Source organism: Poecilia reticulata, chromosome 18 (assembly GCF_904066995.2).
Source record: "Poecilia reticulata chromosome 18, P_reticulata-male-v2, whole genome shotgun sequence".
Lineage (NCBI taxonomy): Eukaryota > Metazoa > Chordata > Actinopteri > Cyprinodontiformes > Poeciliidae > Poecilia > Poecilia reticulata.
In genome coordinates this window covers 25,114,163-25,133,600 of record NC_088847.1, presented here as the reverse complement: position 1 = coordinate 25,133,600, position 19,438 = coordinate 25,114,163, and the positions used below count along the sequence as shown (strand labels likewise).

The window sequence follows — 19,438 nt, the reverse complement described above, 5'->3', positions numbered from 1 at the left end:
TCTGCGGTTCACTGAGTCAGAATCAGAGAAACTGACTGACTGATCCAGTCGGACGGTTTGAGTCACTATCAGGTCAAAGTTCAACTCAGAGGAAACCTGAACCTTCACGTCTTAAAGAGACAGAAACACAAAACACAGAACCAACCGTCTGGTGTCAGGTTGAAGTTTCATCCTTACACAAAGAGAGGCGTGTGAAAACCTCACACACACACACACACACTAGTTTCCATGTGTTGTGCTTCTACAGTTATTTAAAACGATCTTCCTTATGGGGACTAGGTTTTAGGTCCTCACAAGGGAGTAGGTCCCCATGACGTGACTGTGTAAACAGATTGAAGTCCCCATGAGGTGATAAAAACTAGAACACACACACACACTGCAGGGAGGAGCTTCAGTTCATCAGGTTTCTCTGGACTGAATCCAGATCTGGTTCAACTTTTTCTCTTCCATCAGTTTTTATTTCAGTTCACTGGAAGCTACAAGCAACAACCTGAGGCTAAAACTGTTCCTGGACTTTCTCCAAGCTCCGCCCCCACCTGCAGGTCTGATGTCACTTCCTGTCTCTAGTCCTGCTATCTGCATAACTCACATTATCAAACATGTTGCTACCTGTAATAAAGCAGCTGCTGCTCAGCCTCTGTTGTTGCTCCTTCATTCACCTTAAAGGTTTAGTTTGATCTGATCAGCAGAAACAACCTGATCAATAATCCAGTCTGCTGGGCTCCAACTCTGGACTCATTAAGAAATAAAGACATTTTAACTCTCATTTTAAAAGTTTAACTACAGTAAAACGCATAAAACATCTAGATTCCCTGCAGGAACAAGAGCTTAAATTAAATAAAAATGGTTAAAGTTTAAGAGGTTGATAAAAAGCTGATTTATTGCGATCAAACCTGGAACCAGTGGAAATGTGACCTTTGACCCCACCTGCTGCTTTCAGATCAGATGAATGTTTCAGTTAAAGTGTCAGTAACCCTGACCTCACCACCTGAACAGGTTCAAACTGATTCTCTTCTCTGATTGGCTGGTTTTCTCTGGAAGGAGTTTTTGCTTTAACTGTTTTACCAGAGAGAAAAGGTTTTATTTTAGTTTATATAACATATTTAATACACATAGAAATATTAATTTAGCTGCTTCTCATTACCAGCAGTGAGACGTTCAATCCCTGATATTTTAACATGTGATCAGATTCATGGTTCAGTTTGTTCATTCAGACTAAAAACAAACTAATTTATTCATTTATAACATCAATTATGGAAAAACTTATGTTTCTATAACTCATATGTTGTGAGTTACAGAATGAAATCTTAGGCTTTACCTTTATGAGCATTTAATTAGAATAAATACTGTAGCAGATCTTAATCACAGCAGATTGATGGGTCCAGAGGCGCCACCTGCTGGACAGAAAGAAACTAGAAACTCCTTCAGTTTCCTAAAACTTCAAGCTGTAAAACTGGACAACAGATTGTTTTTGCTCTTATAATGTTACTATAAACTAATACAATTTACGGCATTGTATTGTTTATGGTTTAAAAAATATTTGGTTTAAATTTATAAATGAAAGGTTTAAAAACTCAACAGGAATTTACATGTTGAAAAGCTCATCATTAATGTTTACTGTTATTTTTAACAAGGGTTTTACCAACAACAGTGAAATCCTCTAAAATGATTTCCATATCAAAAACTGCAGGTAAAATCTATTCCAATGTCCAAACATGGCGGCGCTCTGCAGTAAACAGACTCAGACCAGCAGGTGGCGGTAGAGCGCAGATTAATAGTGGAAGCTAAATTGTTATTGATCATAATTAAAGGTGATGATTCTGCTGAGAAAACAGGAAGTAAAGAAAGAATTAGGAAATATTAACATCTGATCCGCTACAGTTCTCTGGTTTTATCAAATCTGTCCACAAATAACTAAACAAACGACCTTTATATTTAAAATGGTTTTATTTAAATGCAAAATATTAAAAGCTCCACATTTCTGCTCCTTCATGCTTTATTAAACATTAATAATATTAGGATCCATCTGCATACAGCTACAACTAATTAAGACTTTATTCTTTGTAGAAACCAAATAAACTGAATCTATGAGAGGAATAAAAGATGAAAAGTCAAAATTAAATCAGATTCATTGTTTAAATCTTCATATAAAAACATATCTAGGTTATAAAAACACAAACCTGTTCAGTAGAGGCCTTTAGTTTCCTCTTTATTTTTATTTCTTTTTAATTTTTCAGGAATAATAACTCATAACTCATCAGCATCAATTAATCCTGAAAGAGTCAAAAACACAGAACTGAGAAACCAGAAAGAGTTCAAAGGTCACAGACACAAAGAAAAGAGAAACAGAAACAATAAAAGTTCTGTGGAGAAAAATAAACTTTGATATTTGATTTATTTAACTTGTTATAAAATTTCCTCTCATAAAAACTGATACATCAGAATAAAAGCTGATATTTCTACTGGTCAAATATTCACACAGTTCTTCATTATTGTTATATTTTTATTAAAATGTATTTTTGAGGAATTATTTAATAATTCAGGACCAAATAACAGATTCAGTCTCTGGTTATTGTCCAGCATCATCAGTTTTCTGATATGAAAACTTGCAGTTTGATCTGATTAATGTCGACTTAAAATTATATAAAAACATGAAAAAGAGACGTTGTAAAAGTTATAATAATGATAAAAACGAGTCATTTTTAAATAAACAGCTGGCAACAAACTAAAGCTTTTCAATGGATTCATGATCAGAAAGTATTTATGTAAATATGAACGGGTCAGGAGAGAAACAACAAAACAAAATGGCAGCAGATGTGATCAGTAAAACAAGATGGCTGCTGTGACGTCAGAGTCAACATGGCGGATGATGAACCTCCTGCTGCCTGGAGGACCAGCTGGTTTCACCTGTGGAGGTTCAGAACATCAGGTCCAATCAGAGAGCAGAGCATCTGGATCACAGCTGGATTAGAGGCAGATTATTTATTCTCTGTGGATTTTAGTCTGGATCAGGAGGTTTAGATCATAACATGAGTTTAGAATCATGGAGATTCTGAGAGAATGAAGGAAAAAAAGGACTAAATTAAAAGAAACGGAGAAGAAGAGAAACCAGAAACAGAAAACTGGTTCATGGAACCGTCTGAGGTTCTGGAGGAACAGAACCGGGTTTATATCTCAGTTCTCTGACTTTAAACCTGGAATCAGATCAGATTTTTAAATGTTTTTAAACTGACTGAACTGCAGCAGGTTCTGAAACTCAACCTCCTGAGAAACGGACCTCAGGGTTCTGCTGCTTTTCTTAGAGAAACTTGTTCCTGTTTGTAGAGGAACTGAAACCAGTCAGTCATTTTCCACTAACATCATCATCATCATCATCATCATCATCATCATCATCATCATCATCATCATCATCATCATCATCAGTGTAAAGGTGTTAAAACCATCCAGGGTGTTTGGAGGCTGCAGTCGCTGCTCTGGGTTTGATTCTCAGGTTTGGCTGCAGGTCGTCCCTCCTGTTCATGTCCTAAAGGACAATAAAGCCTAAAAGTATTTAAACACTATAAAAACTAACTCTGCAGTTAAAGAATAATTCTCTAAACTTTATGTTCAAGCTGTGTGTGCTGAGGCGACCCAGAGGTGAAGCATGTGACCCAGATGTCCTCAGCATGTCTGACCCGGTTGGTTCAGACGATGTTTGTTTGGATCATCAACCTCCTTCCCTCAGTGACATCAGTGAAGACGAGTCGGCATCAGCTTCCTGTAAGGATCTTGTTGCTAGGCAACATGGAGCATCAGCTTCCTGTAAGGATCTTGTTGCTAGGCAACGTGGAGCATCAGCTTCCTGTAAGGATCTTGTTGCTAGGCAACATGGAGCATCAGCTTCCTGTAAGGATTTTGTTGCTAGGCAACGTGGAGCATCAGCTTCCTGTAGGTAGGTTCAGGTCTGGGTACTGACTGGACCGCTCCAGAACCTTTAAATACGTCCTATAGAGTCTCTCTTTAGTTCTCTGGCTGTGAATTAAGGGCTTAGCGCTGCCAATCACCACGTGTACGTGCAGCTCACTCCCTCCCTTTGCTCTCAGACTAACAGTGTTTATCATCTGCTGAGGAAAATAAACTCAAAATTCATGTTGAGTTTATTCAATATAAAGATCACAAACACACAAAGCTGAACATCGGAAAGGAGTTTTAGTTTCATTTTTATTTTCTAATTAAAGTCATGAAAATATAGTTTGGTTAGAAAAACAAAGCAAAACTATTAAAAGTGAAAACTTTCATTTATGCACCTGAGATCTTCAAACATTTGGTGTATTTTCATTTTGTTTATAAGTTTCAGATAAAAAAAAAAGTTTACATTTGTATCTTACTTTGTTTATGTCTAACATATAAACACATAAAAAATAATCAACTTGTTTTTTCAGTGCAATATCAACACTTTAAACATATAAACTGAGTTTATAAGATTTTAAACAATGAACAGCAGGATGTTTGTGGATCATATCTGAGCCTCAGCTGCAGGTCATCAGTTATTCCTCAGCATCTTTTCCCTCAGCATCGTCTTTCAGGCTCGCTGGGTGAAGATCTGATGTTGGGGGAGAGAAACCTTCAGGATTCACCACCAGAGGAATCATCATCTCCACCCTGGAGAGAAACCAGAAATCATCCTCACAAATAAGGCAGAAATTCATGTATATAGAAGAAACAGTTTGATGCAGAACTGAACTGAGTTCATCTGATTCTAAGGGTCACAGTTGGTCGTTTCTGCCACACGATTTAAAGCAAGAAGCAGAAAATAATCTCATAATTAGAGAGTTTTACCTCTGGTTCTGCTTCTGTCGATAACGAACAGAACTCATCTTCACCGGGTCGGTCACTGCAAAATGAAACAAACATTCATTACTGTTCAGTTCATATTGAAACTTTTTACCATTTATTTACCGATATATTTTCTATATTTTCATAATTCTGTTAGACGTATTTTTCTTTGTTCAAGATGTTTCCAGACAATGTGCAGACGCCTTTACAGCCGTCTACAAAAATAGATCAGCTGTTACATCCTGCATAGAACCAGCCGTCTTAAAGAGTTACCATATATGGAATGCATTTCCTGTACTTTGTGCTGATGAATTATCACTATGGCGACACGCCTATGCTTTGAAGAAAATAAATATCGAAGGGCTGCAAGCCTTCGGTGGGGTTAGCTGGCCTCACGCTTCTCCCCTTTGCAACGGAAACGTTTTGTCTTTGTGATCTTTTACAGTTTATTGAACAATAAAGCCAACAAATACAACAGCTGTTAACACGCCACATTAAATCTAAATGTTTTATTTAGCAGGACTTGATGAACAGCAGCAAGTTAGCAGGTTTTTTTTAACTCAACACTTTTGCACTTTACACAGGTGTGTCTTTACCTCCTGCAGAGGCTCCAACGAACCCCTGAGACCGACTCACCGAACCCCTGGGGTTCGACCGAACCAGGTTAAGAACCACTGGGTTATACGAAGGACAAAAGGCAGCTCAACTGGAACAGACGGAGAAACTAGACAGCTTTGACAGAACGACAAGGACACAGGAGGGTTTAAATACACAGGGAGGATAATCAGGGAACGAGCCACAGCTGGGAAACAATCAAGGGGGATGAGATGGGACCAAAATAAACTTACAGAAAAACTCAAATCCTCACAGATCAAAGTCTGCCATGGGGTCCAACATTTCCCAAATCTGTATTGCTCCAGTTTCAATGCAAATGTCAATTTGTCCCTCTTGTGAATGTCCTGGATGATGTTTATCCAGTCTTCTACTGGGGGTTTTGTCAGTCATCCATTTCCGAATGATTGCTTTTTTACTAGCAATTAGCATTACATTAAACATATATGTTTTATGGAATCCCTTTACACATTTTGTTTGTTTGCCCAAGAACATAGTCTCAAAGTTTAGACCAACATTGGCCCCAATAACAATCTCCACACTTTGCTTGATTATCCCCCAGTAAGAAAACAGCTGAGCACAGCTCCATAACACGTGAAAATGACCAGCTTGTTTCGACCCACATATCCTCCAGCATGATCCATCTGCATTTCTGCTGATGTTATAAAACTTTTTTTAAATGAATGGAAGTAGTGAGTGAGCCGTTCTCCTCCTGAATCAGATCAGGACCGAGCAGGCAGAGTTTAATATTTCAATACTTCCTCACAGCCTCAAACAATTACTCCTCAAGATCAATGAGACGAGAACGGGTGGAGACATGAGGCTGAGATCTTCATCACTTAAGTGTCATTTACTGACCAACACTTCATGACAACAATCATAAACATTCATGAAGACTCCTCCACTTCCAATAGGTCTTCTGTTCGTCTTATTCAAGTCACATCCCTTCAGATAAAGTCTCATCAACTATTTTAACTTTAGTTCTGCTACAAATCCAACAACATAAACACAGTTTCACCTTGATTTGATTTGTTTTTTCTGGTGAAGATGTGACATTTTCACATCTTTTCACATCATTTTCACATCTTCACTAGTCTGCAGCAGAAACCCAACCTGGTGGTGGAAGCAGACGAGCTGAAGAGGAAAACTGATAAGAATCGTCACCAGACTGGCAGCTAAAAGGCTTTAAACTCCATGAACTCTTTATATCAGCTGTTATCATATATGGGTCTGATAACTGCAGTGAGCATCATCAGAGTTTCTTTCCTCCCTTGTTTTGCTGTGCAGTGACTCAGATCGTCACATCGGCCCGTTTGGGTTTCAGTGCTGATCTGTGTGGATTCTCATTTCTGCAGCGGTTCTGGAGAGGAAACCCGACCTGAGCTGCCTTGGATGTTCCCTCTGTGGTCGACATCCTGAGTTTCTATTAAAAGACTTTAGTATAAATTAAGATTTAGCTTTTTCATGAAACCTCATGAAAATATTAAATATCAACATTGCTGTCTGAGAGCATTTCTGCATGAAGCACAACTAACTTCTGACCAATCAGAGCTCTGAAATGGTTCGACTGGGTCTGGTGTCGAGTTCGGCAGACGACTCTCTGACAACAAGATGATGTCATTTTGTCACGTCAGTAAGAACCGATTTCAGAACGTTGCATGAAGTCTGTTGTAGCCTTAAGTAACGTTCTCTTTTAACGTCTTTAGTTACAAAAAATAGAAATAAATGGATTAAAATTAACTGTAATGATTGTTTTTAGATAAAACTGGATGGAGGAACAAAGGTTTGTCTCACCTTCAGATTTTCTCAACAGTTGAATCAGCAGAACCAGAATCAGGGAGTAAAACCCAAAAATCACATATGGTGGAATCAGGAGCATGAAGAGATGAGACTGGAAGGAAGATGATGATGGAGGTGAAGATGATGATGGAGGTGAAGGACCAGAAGCAGATGATGGTTTCTCTAAAATAAAGTTTTTGTATTCAATAATTGCCCATCAATTTCTTTTGACAGCCAAAGTTTAACAATATTTTCATCCTCTGACCTTCCACAGAGATCCTGCTGGATGGAGACTCTCCCTGATCGCTGATGCTGCATTTATAAAAGCCTTCATCAGATCTCTTCACTGTTTTAAGAGTAAAGTTTCCCGATGCTCCATGACCAATGACGACTTTATCTTTATAGAAAGCAGCTGGGAGGTTGTGGGCTGGACTCTTTGCTCTGCAGCTCAGAGTGACGTCATCTCCCTCCATCACAGGGAGGACAGGACTCTGCAGGATCACTGATCCACCTCAACACAGAGACAAACTACAGCATTTCATCCATTTCCACACAGCAACACTAACTCCACAGTCTGATCTTACCAGAGACAGAGAGCTGGATGCTGCTGCTGCTGCTGGGGGAGGATCCAGATGTGGACTCACACCAGTACACACCAGAGTCTAATGGGAACATGGTGACTTCACAGGTAGAACCAGCTGATCTCCCAAATCCATCTCCACACTGAGTCCTGGTCTCTAAGGTTGTGTTTCTCCTCACAGTCCATCCATCCTCACAGGTCAGAGACACTGATTCTCCTCTGAAGAACTGAGATCTGCTGGGACTCAGAGTCAGAGCAGCTGGAGAGACTGAAGAGATTCAATTATCATGATTTCAGTTATTAATAAAACTAAAAAGCATCATATTCAATAATTATCAAAATCATTTTTAAATTAATTTCTCAGATGTAACATTTAATCCAAAGCTCATCTTTGAATATTTAAAATCATTTTAATGTAACAGAAGTTCACCAACCTTCATCTGTTGAGCAGCTCAGCAAGAAGATCAGAACTAGAGAAAAATAAAAAATATATTATAAACTAAAGCTGAACATGAACACAACCCAGATAGCACAGAATGATTGAAACATTGAATCAATGTCAGCCAGAAACATTGAATCAACGTTGAACGCTGATATTGAAACATTGAAAGTGGTCGGTGACTTGTATGTTGAATCAACGTTAGGGTTTCAACCATAACTGACATATCAACATTGATTCAACCTTCATCTGAATGTGGATCTACATGCATATTTGGGTTGATTTCATATTGAATGAAAGCTAAAGATTTATGTACATTTTTAGGTCTGATAGGTCTACATAACATACCACTAAAAGTTTCTTCACTGGTGTTAAACACTATATTATTGGCAGATCATGGGTAAATTGTGTACAAAAGTTTAAAAATGACAACATAGGTTTGATATAACATTTTATTTAAGAAAAGAAGGACAGATCTTTAAACATATTTGACTCCTTTTTGACTGTCAGAATAACAGTCTATTGTCCACAGAAGAACAGAGTCCATGAGGTTAAGCTTTGTACTGTATGAACCAGGGAAACAGTACAAGTTGTGGTAACCCCAGTTTCACTCTGGTTGGCGTCACTTTGATTCCTTGTGATGTTATCCTCTCATTCTGGCGTGTAATGAAGCCACTTCTCGACAGTTTTACTGCAGTCCTCAAGAGTCAGCTTTCAGTCAAACTGCAGAGCAACGGCTGAAAAACACAAAAATAAAAGTGAGGAAGGTGCCGGTTAGAAATATGATAAACATTTGAAAAGTTCTGAAAGACATTGCAAGATTAAACAGTGTACTGGTTACAGGTCTGAGAACAAATACAAACCATATAGTTCCCCAGGTACACTCACTGTTAATATATATCTTAATCTTTCATTAATATTTATCTTAATGTTTACATGTAAAACTACATTTACCTGAAGCTGCAGTCTAGTGTTGGATTTATGATGCTGCACTCATGTTAAAATGAGGGAATCAATATTTAAAATAAAGGCTGTTTATCAGAAAACCTAAAGATAAAACTCAGGGAGGATCAGGGTTTATTTAACACACCAGAGACAGATAAATAGAGCAAAAGGTGATTTATACTGTAATTGGAAAAAATTATAATTTATACAGAATAAACTTCCATCAAATAGCTGGTTTAATCTTCAAACAACTACAAATATTTCCAAATAAGTTGATTAAATTCATTACAAAATGTCCACATGCTGATAAAGATCCCACACCAGTAATAAAAGACCAGTTCAGTTTAACCAGTTACCAATCCAAGAAACAACAGACTAAATCAGTCATTAGCAGGTTTAGTGCCTTACATGTTTTAAGTGTTTCCTTTTCTGCCTCACCTGGATTTAATCTGTGGATGACTAACAACCTTCTGCACTTCTTGATGGCTGCAGACTGACATGCAAATTTTATAACTCAGTTGTTCTGGAACAGAGGCACATCTAAGCACGTCCCTAAGCACAACATAATAAAAAATGAAAAACAAGTGATTACTATCACAACAATTTAAAGCCCACCTGGAGCAGCCAGCCTTACACTTCCTTGTCCATCACATGCTCTCCCAGACCAAACAACAGGCCCCGCCCTATTTTAAAAACTCAAATCTCACAGGATTTCATACTTAGGCCTGGAGCGGTGGGCAGGATGAAAATAATACAAAATGAGACATGACCTGAATTATTAAAAATATCTGTTTTGCCCCAAAATAACCAGGATTACTATGTGCACAACACAATGCCCTTATTTTTCAATAAACACATGTAAGATCAAAGTAATATTGAAAAACTTACCATAAAACTGCTCAGAGGAGAATTCGATTCAGAAGCCAGTTGCAAACAAGCCAGCAGCAAAGTGGCTGTTTGGTTGGGACAAACCACTGGTGTAAAAAGGGGGAGTCAGACTGTACAACTCCTAGTAGAGACTTGTAGATGTTTTTGTGTCAACACATTATGTACAGTCAGTTATAATATTTCCAGACAAGTAAGAAAATGTACATAAAGGAATCACAACCCAATGTTCTCAACATGTAGTGCTTAATTTGAAACATGATTAACCCCCACTTAGTAATAATTTCCATTGATTGAACATTTAGATCACGAGTTCTTCCCCAAACCTTGTCCTCAAGGCAAACTGACCTGCGTGTTTTCACTTCAGCAAAACCCCGTTAATCAGGCATCAATTAAAATCATGTGTGCTGAATTAGGGAAATGCCTGAAACTTGCAGGGCTTTGAGGACCAGTGCTGAAACACACTGGATTCGATGCAGTTCATCTTATGGACTTATTTATATTAATTTCACTTAATTCTTTTGCTTTTGCTATGACAACTTACCTTTTTGTGTTTATTTAACTCAAAACTTTCAAATCTTAACCTAAAGGAACTTTTCACTTTGACTTTACTTGAAATAATTAAGTAGGTTGACGGTTCAATTCCAGCTGCCACATGTCAATGTGGCACTTAACCCCAACTGATCTGTAGTGTAAAGCGCTTTCAGTGGTCAAAATGACTGGAAAAGTGCTATTTAAGTATATTTATCATTTTTGAAGTAAACTACATGATTTGACTAAGACTGACTTAAATCTGTTATCTTAAACATACTTAATACATTTGTTAAAAATAAATTAACAAATTGAGTTGGATGATTATAATATATTGAATTGGTTAAACTTAATAAATTAGGTTGGATAAATTTAATAAATTCAGTTGAAAAAACTTAATTGAATTGCTTGTTTCCTACAGAAGCAATTCAATTAAGTTGGTTCAACTATTTTCTTTTTAGAGTGTGTTTTATAGTTGATCCACCGTCATTTGTCGACTTCAATCACAAATCAACCATTAATCAGACCTCGGCATTTCAGTCATCAGATTTCAACCACAAAACAACATCGATTCAATGACACAGTTTCAACGGTTTGATTGGATGGTTGTTTGATGGTTGATCCACCGTCAGTGTCGACTTCAACCAAAAATCAATGATTCTAACTATTTTTCAACGTTGATTTAACATCGTGTGCTATCTGGGAATGTACTCTGAAGTTATGTAAGTCAGACTTAATTTTTGTTAGCTTTGTTTTTATTTTAAGATGTTGTTAATAAAGGTTACATTGACTGAGCTGTTCTGTTATTTATGTAGCGCTGATTCACAACAAACATTTCCTGGCATTTTATTAGCAGCTAGATTCATTTCATCCACAGAAACCTCCAGTCCCACAGTGATTCTATCACCAGATCCTATTAAATCCCATCCAGTAAAATGTCTCCAGTGTCTCAGACAGAGAGAAATGCTGATCCAGCAGAAAGAGACTAAAACTTGTCTACTTACAGATCAGACAGTGAGATGTTCCTTCCATTGTTCTTCTCAGTGACCTGACGATGTTTGGCTGAAGCTGAGAACGGCTCACTGAGCCGCCTACTTCCTGCTGCTGGGCCGTCTGCTGCAGAGAGAGAGAGGAGGGGGAGAGAGAGGAGGGGCTGAGAGAAGAGGGCAGAGAGAGGAGGGGGGGAGACAGGAGGGCAAAGAGAGGAGGGGCTGAGAGAAGAGGGGAGAGAGAGGAAGGCAGAGAGAGGAGGGGGAGAGAGAAGAGGGGCAGAGAGAGGAGGGGAAGAGAGAGGAGGGGCAGAGAGAGGAGGGTCTGAGAGAGAGGAGGGGGAGAGAGGAGGGGGAGAGAGAGGAGGGGAGAGAGAGGAGGGGAGAGAGAGGAGGGGCAGAGAGAGAGGAGGGGAGAGAGAGGAGGGGCTGAGGGAAGAGGGGAGAGAGAGGAGGGCAGAGAGAGGAGGGGAGAGAGAGGAGGGGCAGAGAGAGAGGAGGGGCAGAGAGAGGAGGGTCTGAGAGAGAGGAGGGGGAGAGAGAGGAGGGGAGAGAGAGGAGGGCAGAGAGAGGAGGGGAGAGAGAGGAGGGGCAGAGAGAGAGGAGGGGAGAGAGAGGAGGGGCTGAGGGAAGAGGGGAGAGAGAGGCAGAGGTCGCACTAGACTTATTATCCATCATTTTGACTGACAGCATAAAAAATCTGTCATATTCTATTTTCACCCATCAAATTATAATCATGTTGAAGAAGGCTAATCAGCCATATATTTGATGTGGTTTAGTTAATATTCACGAGTTGATCTGTGAATCCAGATCCCATCACACATAAAGCAGATAATTGCATCCAACTTTTTCTCTGTAGTGATACAAACCACTGACTGAGGCCCCAATAACTTAGAATATATGAAATTAAACAACTCCACTTAAATTAGCATCACTTCACCTGCTGGGGTCTGAACGCACTTCCTCCTGGTCCACATCTACAGAGAAATCTGCACTAATTCATCAGTCACTTGGATCCGTCTGATCCAAACAGATCAATTGAACTTTGTGAGCTTTTTACCTTGTGTGTGACGCTACAGCTAGCTTACCAAAGGATTGTGTTAGAACAACTTATTTTTTTTATCTCCATGTGTTTGACATCATTGGAAAGCTTAGATACTTTCAGAATCTGTAAATAACTCAAAATGCCCAAGTAGACGTGTTCATGGTTTTCATCACATTTACCAACAGCACCACTCATTAGGATGAACTAAGAAAACAACAATATGTGAGTTGAGAGACTAATATTTTTACGTCAGGTTGTATCATATATTAAGTTGTGTTACCACAGGGTCAATTTCAGGTTAGGTGGTCCATGAGTGTTTGTTAAATGGGCTAATTGGTCCTCAGCCTGAGAAAGTTTCAGAAACACTGATCTACACAGACATGATGCACCGTCAGTCCCATAGTGTCCCACTTCTGCCCTCTAGCGGTACATTTTGCTACTGCATGACATTGCTCCCAAAATTTCAGATTACAATTTCAAATTCAATTCAAATTCAAAAATACTTTATTAATCCCAAAAAGAAATTACTGTTCAAAAAAGGGTCATATCCTAATCACAATTAAACCAAACAAATGTAACCACACTTTGCTGCGCTCTGAATTATTACATAAATTATTAATAAACCAAAAACGTCATAGCACTAATTTCCAGAATGGGCAAAACACTGTAGAAGTTAAATGGGTGAAATAGCACAAATATTGTAGAAGGAGAAAAAAAATAGCAGAAGACTAAAACATAAAGAATATAAAGAAACGGTGTCTTATGCTTCCTTAAACAAGCTAGGATAAGTCTCTGGGCTATATAAAACATATTCATTATATTTAATACAGATATTTAGATTTCACCAGACCAGTTCTGCCTGGACATTATTAAGCAATGTCCTGTTTTAATGCTACATCAAAATTATGCACATGAGCTGTTGGTGGCCACGCCCTCCCAACTCAATATTTACAGTTTTAGCACCTCAGACACGTGAAAATGGATACAAGTAGACTCAGAGTGGTACAAACATCTCTGAACCAGAAGTGGAGCCTCCTGAAAAACCATCAAGCCACAACCACTGAAGGATTAAACACTGCAGATCTGAAGCACATTTATATTATTAATTTAAACTCTGCTTGTTACCAACATTGTCTGAGCCATAACAAAAGACAGAAACACAGACTTCAAAAATAATTGAGCTCTTGGACTGTTTCTAGAAACAGGAGATATCTAAATGAAAGGACAGAAAGATGCAAAAAGTGAATTTTGCATAATAGTGAAAGTTTACATCATTCACACAATTAGCTCAGAGCAAAAATCTGATGGTCTTTAATATCTGTAGGGAAGGATTCATAATGAGCTATTGCTAGCACTATGCTAAGGAAGTTACAAAGAAAATCTAAACAAAAAACCACTGAGAAACAAAGACTTTGGCTCTGGAGGCGCGAGTTGAATTCTGGCAGCTGGTCATCTTGATGTGACTGATAAACTCAGTGAAGATTAGGAAACTCTGGTGGAAACTCTGAAATCACAAGATCATTTCAAGAAAATTAGATCTGCATTAATATAATGTACACTGGTGTGACTATTTGCTGGGTCTCCATAATAAAAATTAAAAAAAAGATTTTATCTCCAAACATTCCCGGTAAAATAATAGTTAAAAAATGCAACTGAAGGAATAGTGATGTCCACTGCGACGGACTGGCGACCTGTCCAGGATGACCCCGTGTAACAGTTACAAATGTGCTTTTTTAAATTATTATTTCTAATTCATGTTATATTGAGTATTTGTGATTTTTATCTCATTCAGTTATTTTCATTTGCTGTTTAGTTATTTTTGCCTGCGGGAATCACCTTTCTGCACTCTGCCTTGTTTGTGCTTCCTTGGCCTCTGTAGTTCATTCCAGCCCTCGTAGCTCCTCTGCTTCCCCCTCTCAGTGCTGTTCTGCGCTGCTGTGAGTAGGTTAGGGGAAAGTTCACTGAAATTTGTTGGTTATGTTGAGATTTCTGGCACATGTTGTTTTTTTATTGTTTGTTAATATGTTGTTTTGCAGTTTTGACCGTTATTGTGGGTTGTTATGGATAGTTTTATTGTAATTTTCTTTTTTATTTTGGCGCAAACAAAATAAAACCAATGGTTACCATTGGTAACCATTGGTTACCAATGGTTTGGTAACCATTTCTGCCAAAATTAAAGAAGTAAAGATATAGGAAAAATAAGTAGAGTAAAATTAATAAATAAATGAGTAATTTGCATCTTTATTTCCATTTATATTTATTTATTATCCTTTTCTGTTTTTTTATTTATCTGGCTCCAATTTTTAATTTTCATTTACTGTTTTTCATTTTCCCATTTTCATTTATCTATTTTCCAATTATCTATTTTTCATTGATCTCTTTTTTATTTAACTATTTTTTATTTATCCCATTTTCATTTATCTATTTTTCATTTATCCCTTTTTCATTTATTCTTTTTAAATTTTCCATTTTCATTGATTCTTTTTGGGTTAAATGAACAAGGTTGGGAGTTGTTTTCTACAGCTGCATCAGAACCAGACTACAGTATATTTCAAGTAAAACATGGCTAAATATATCCTTTTGTAAGGGACAGGATGGTCTAAGTCCAGAAAAGATGCTGCAGATTATATTTGCTGAATGAGCCACAAATTGTTAGTCCAAACTTTGAGTGGGACAGATTAGAGCTGCCGGACTGCTGACAATATTTATGGAATACAAACTAAGTGGAAAACACCATGGTTAAAATTTAATATTGTGCCATATATATATATATATATATATATATATATATATATATATATATAAATAAGGTATTGAAGGTATTGAAGCTAAAATTAATTTGACAAATGTGAACTGGGAGCTACAGTATAACTGACAAAAGTAAGTTTAAAATGATCACTGAATAGCACTTTAAATATGTTTGGATATTTTATAGTTAGTTTCAATGATAATTTGTAGTTATTTAAAAGGGTATTTAATTTTGGTTATGCTAATTTTGTGTTATTGGGTTACGTTTTCATAACCTTTATTGTTTCCTTGCTTGCATTTTAAAATTTTTCACCTGTTTTGACCTCAACAACTTTCAAAATAAAATAGAAAATAAAGAATTGATTCTTGATCATTGAATGAAATCCAGCTCAAAATATTCTGAAGCAAATTTCCTTTTTAAACCTGCAGTTTCGACCCAAAACATGGAAACTAGACATTAGATTTATTGGTCATTGCATTGCTGTCCCTGTCGTTGCCCTGGTTGACATTCATATCATCATTTTATATGTAAAATTAGTTAAGGTGCAAAAATGTAACATTTTATACATCAATGCATGGGTGAGAACTGGAGTGGGAATCAGACTGTTGAGACGTGTGAAAGGAAAAAGGAAGGATTCATACTTCAGAAGAAGAAAATGTTTACACCTTTATGACCAACCAAAGTTTGATTCTGAACATAACTAAGTTCATCATCTGCATTTAAAGCAAAAACCATGGAATAGTTCATACATTCATAAATCTGGAGAGTTTTACCTCTGGTTCTGCTTCTCTGATGATTTTTAACATCATTTGTCTTCACAGATGCATAAACTGCATGTGGGTCAGTTCCTAAAAAATGAAACAAACATTCATTACTATACAGCTGCTGCTCAGAGGCCACATTCATTTTAAAAGGTTATATACACCATTATGAAGAATGCTTTATAAACAGCAGCAGGTTTTTTTAACTTGACACCTTTTCAGTGAGTCACTAAAGATGTCATGGAAATTTATCTAAACCCAGGAAGTTAACCACAAACAACTCGATCATTTTCACAGAGGAAACATTTCAACACTAAGCAGAAAATAACAAGAAACTAAAGACCAGACCACAGAGAGGCCCAACCAGTATGAGCTGCTGGCAGAAACAAGACGATGTTTCACTTCTCCTTCACATCAGAGCAGCTCTGAGTTAGTAGAAAAGGAATAAAAATAACTTTAGAACTGTTAGTTGCAGATGAAGACACTGATAAATGTTTCTGAATGATCAAGTATTGGTCTTTATTCTTTGTGTTTTCTATAGCTCAACTTTACAGTTATAGCATTAATACACTCAATAAATGAAATTAAACATTTGATTAAATGAGGGATGTTTGATGTTTAGTTAGAGTCCAAGTGAACAAAACTTAATTCTCAGCAGCTTGTTGTTTGTACTAATCATAAATAAAAGGAATAAACACTTGGAATAAAAATATGTGACAACTTAATCTATTTAATATCAACATTGCTGTCTGAGAGCATTTCTGCATGAAGCACAACTAACTTCTGACCAATCAGAGCTCTGAAATGGTTCGACTGGGTCTGGTGTCGAGTTCGGCAGACGACTCTCTGACAACAAGATGATGTCATTTTGTCACGTCAGTAAGAACCGATTTCAGAACGTTGCATGAAGTCTGTTGTAGCCTTAAGTAACGTTCTCTTTTAACGTCTTTAGTTACAAAAATGGGAATAAATGGATTAAAATTAACTGTAATTATTGTTTTTAGATAAAACTGGATGGAGGAACAAAGGTTTGTCTCACCTTCAGATTTTCTCAACAGTTGAATCAGCAGAACCAGAATCAGGGAGTAAAACCCAAAAATCACACATGGTGGAGTCAGGAGCATGAAGAGATGAGACTGGGAGGAAGGTGAAGATGATGATGGAGGTGAAGATGATGATGGAGGTGAAGGACCAGAAGCAGTTGATGGTTTCTCTAAAATAAAACAATTTATTAAATAACTGCCCAACAATTTCTAATAAAAACAAAAGTTTAACAATATTTTAAATCCTCTGACCTTCCACAGAGATCCTGCTGGATGGAGACTCTCCCTGATCGCTGATGCTGCATTTATAAAAGCCTTCATCAGATCTCTTCACTGTTTTAAGAGTAAAGTTTCCCGATGCTCCATGACCAATGACGACTTTATCTTTATAGAAAGCAGCTGGGAGGTTGTGGGCTGGACTCTTTGCTCTGCAGCTCAGAGTGACGTCATCTCCCTCCATCACAGGGAGGACAGGACTCTGCAGGATCACTGATCCACCTCAACACAGAGACAAACTACAGCATTTCATCCATTTCCACACAGCAACACTAACTCCACAGTCTGATCTTACCAGAGACAGAGAGCTGGATGCTGCTGCTGCTGCTGGGGGAGGATCCAGATGTGGACTCACACCAGTACACACCAGAGTCATCAGGGAAGATGGTGACTTCACAGGTAGAACCAGCTAATCTCCCAAATCCATCTCCACACTGAGTCCTGGTCTCTTTGGTTGTGTTTCTCCTCACAGTCCCTCCATCCTCACAGGTCAGAGTCACTGATTCTCCTCTGAAGAACTGAGATCTGCTGGGACTCACAGTCAGAGCAGCTGGAGAGACTGAAGAGATTCAATTATCATGATTTCAGTTGTTAATAAAACTAAAAAGCATCATATTCAATAATTATCCAAATCAAAAATTTCATAACATTCTCAGATGTAGCTTTTATCCAAACCACATCTTTGAAAATGTAAAGTATTTTCTTTAATGTAACAGAAGTTCACCAACCTTCATCTGTTGAGCAGCTCAGCAAGAAGATCAGAACTAGAGAATAAATAAAGATACATATTCATTATTCATTATATTCATAAAGCTGAACATGTCAAATATAATGTACTCTCAAGTTGTGAAATTCAATTTCATATTGATTTTGTTAGTTCTGCTTTTATATTAAGATGCTGTTATTTATAAAAATCAAATTCATTGATTTCTTCAGTTTTCATACAGCGCTGATTCCAAACATAGTTTCCTGGCACTTATTAGACAACAGATCCATTTACACACAGAAACCTCCAGCCCCACAGTGATTCTGTCACCAGATCCTATTAAATCCCATCCAGTAAAATGTCTCCAGTGTCTCAGACAGAGAGAAATGCTGATCCAGCAGAAAGAGACTAAAACTTTACTTACAGATCAGACAGTGAGATGTTCCTTCCATTGTTCTTCTCAGTGACCTGACGATGTTTGTCCTGAAAGTAGCAGTCATGTCCCTGCTTGATCTCTGCAGTTGAACCTCCGTGAGGGCTGTGGGCGTTTTATCATCTTCGCTTTCCCTCCTATTTGCTCATTAACTCCATATATGTGGCTCCAGACTGAGCAGGAAGTGAGCCTATTCTGAGCACATATATCTATTGTAAGCAAACAATAACTTGTGGTGTTTAAATCTCACAGGTGTTCGATAAAAACATCTCCCCTCTGCATCCCCTGCTCCTCGTGTACGGAAGGCCAAAAGGGGCAAAAACCAGAACATTTGATGTGTCTTTCACACATAAAGAACTGTGTTAACAATCTAATGCCACAGACTTTTGGTTTGTGTCTAAACTGAGTTTTTATTGGATGAAAAAGATAAAATCACATCCAGCAAATGAAAATTTTAGGACTGCAACTCATGATTATTTTAGTAAATTGATTATTCTATCAATTATTGTGAGAATTGGATTAAAAAATCTTGACATCATGCAGATATTTTGTATAAGTCTTCTACAATGTTGGAAACACATTTAAAGATGCAAATTAAATTTTTTTTAAATTGAAATATATATATATATATATATATATATATATATATATATATATATATATATATATATATATATATATATATATATATATATATTTTTTTTTTTTTTAACTGGCTAAAAGTCATTTAGTAAAAACACTTGATACCAAAGGATTAATCTGCAGCCAAAAACTGTAAAAAGTTCTGGCATTTCTGCTGGACTGAACATCAAAACAGCGTAGGTCTGATCTGGAGATTATTTTCTGGATT

At 37.4% G+C, this 19,438-nt stretch overlaps 1 protein-coding gene across 5 annotated transcripts; it reads right to left on the bottom strand.

Annotated features, from left to right (window-relative positions):
- Positions 1–4,182: 4,182 nt before the first annotated feature.
- On the bottom strand, positions 4,183–19,186 carry LOC145548479 (Fc receptor-like protein 5). 5 transcript variants are annotated; one of them, XR_014084492.1, is made up of 9 exons: positions 18,580–19,186; positions 18,178–18,213; positions 17,745–18,008; positions 17,426–17,671; positions 17,170–17,343; positions 16,143–16,217; positions 14,457–14,555; positions 11,591–14,124; positions 8,288–8,962 (listed from the first exon to the last, which is right to left on the bottom strand). XR_014084492.1 is itself a non-coding variant. In XM_081598929.1 (7 exons), exons 1-7 carry the CDS (start codon positions 11,616–11,618, stop codon positions 4,527–4,529), a joined length of 912 nt encoding a protein of 303 aa, XP_081455055.1. In that variant the 5' UTR covers positions 11,619–11,889; the 3' UTR covers positions 4,183–4,526. The 5 variants fall into 5 exon arrangements, 3 of the variants coding, with proteins under 3 accessions (XP_081455055.1, XP_081455056.1, XP_081455054.1); XR_014084493.1 differs by lacking the exon at positions 8,288–8,962 and adding an exon at positions 9,192–10,144; XM_081598929.1 differs by lacking the exons at positions 8,288–8,962; positions 14,457–14,555; positions 16,143–16,217; ... (3 more) ...; positions 18,178–18,213; positions 18,580–19,186 and adding exons at positions 4,183–4,641; positions 4,819–4,873; positions 7,222–7,389; ... (1 more) ...; positions 7,791–8,054; positions 8,221–8,256 and having other exon boundaries at positions 11,591–11,889.
- Between the last annotated feature and the right edge of the window lie 252 nt (positions 19,187–19,438).

Bases quoted from the DNA above. Each gene is read 5' to 3' on its own strand.
- LOC145548479 (XM_081598928.1), bottom strand. From the start codon at position 18,655: ATGACTGCTACTTTCAGGACAAACATCGTCAGGTCACTGAGAAGAACA. The intron at 17,672-17,744 runs GTAAGATCAGAC...CTCTGTGTTGAG, and splicing joins CATCCAGCTCTCTGTCTCTG to GTGGATCAGTGATCCTGCAG. The intron at 16,218-17,169 runs GTGAGACAAACC...TTCATTTTTTAG, and splicing joins ACTGTTGAGAAAATCTGAAG to GAACTGACCCACATGCAGTT.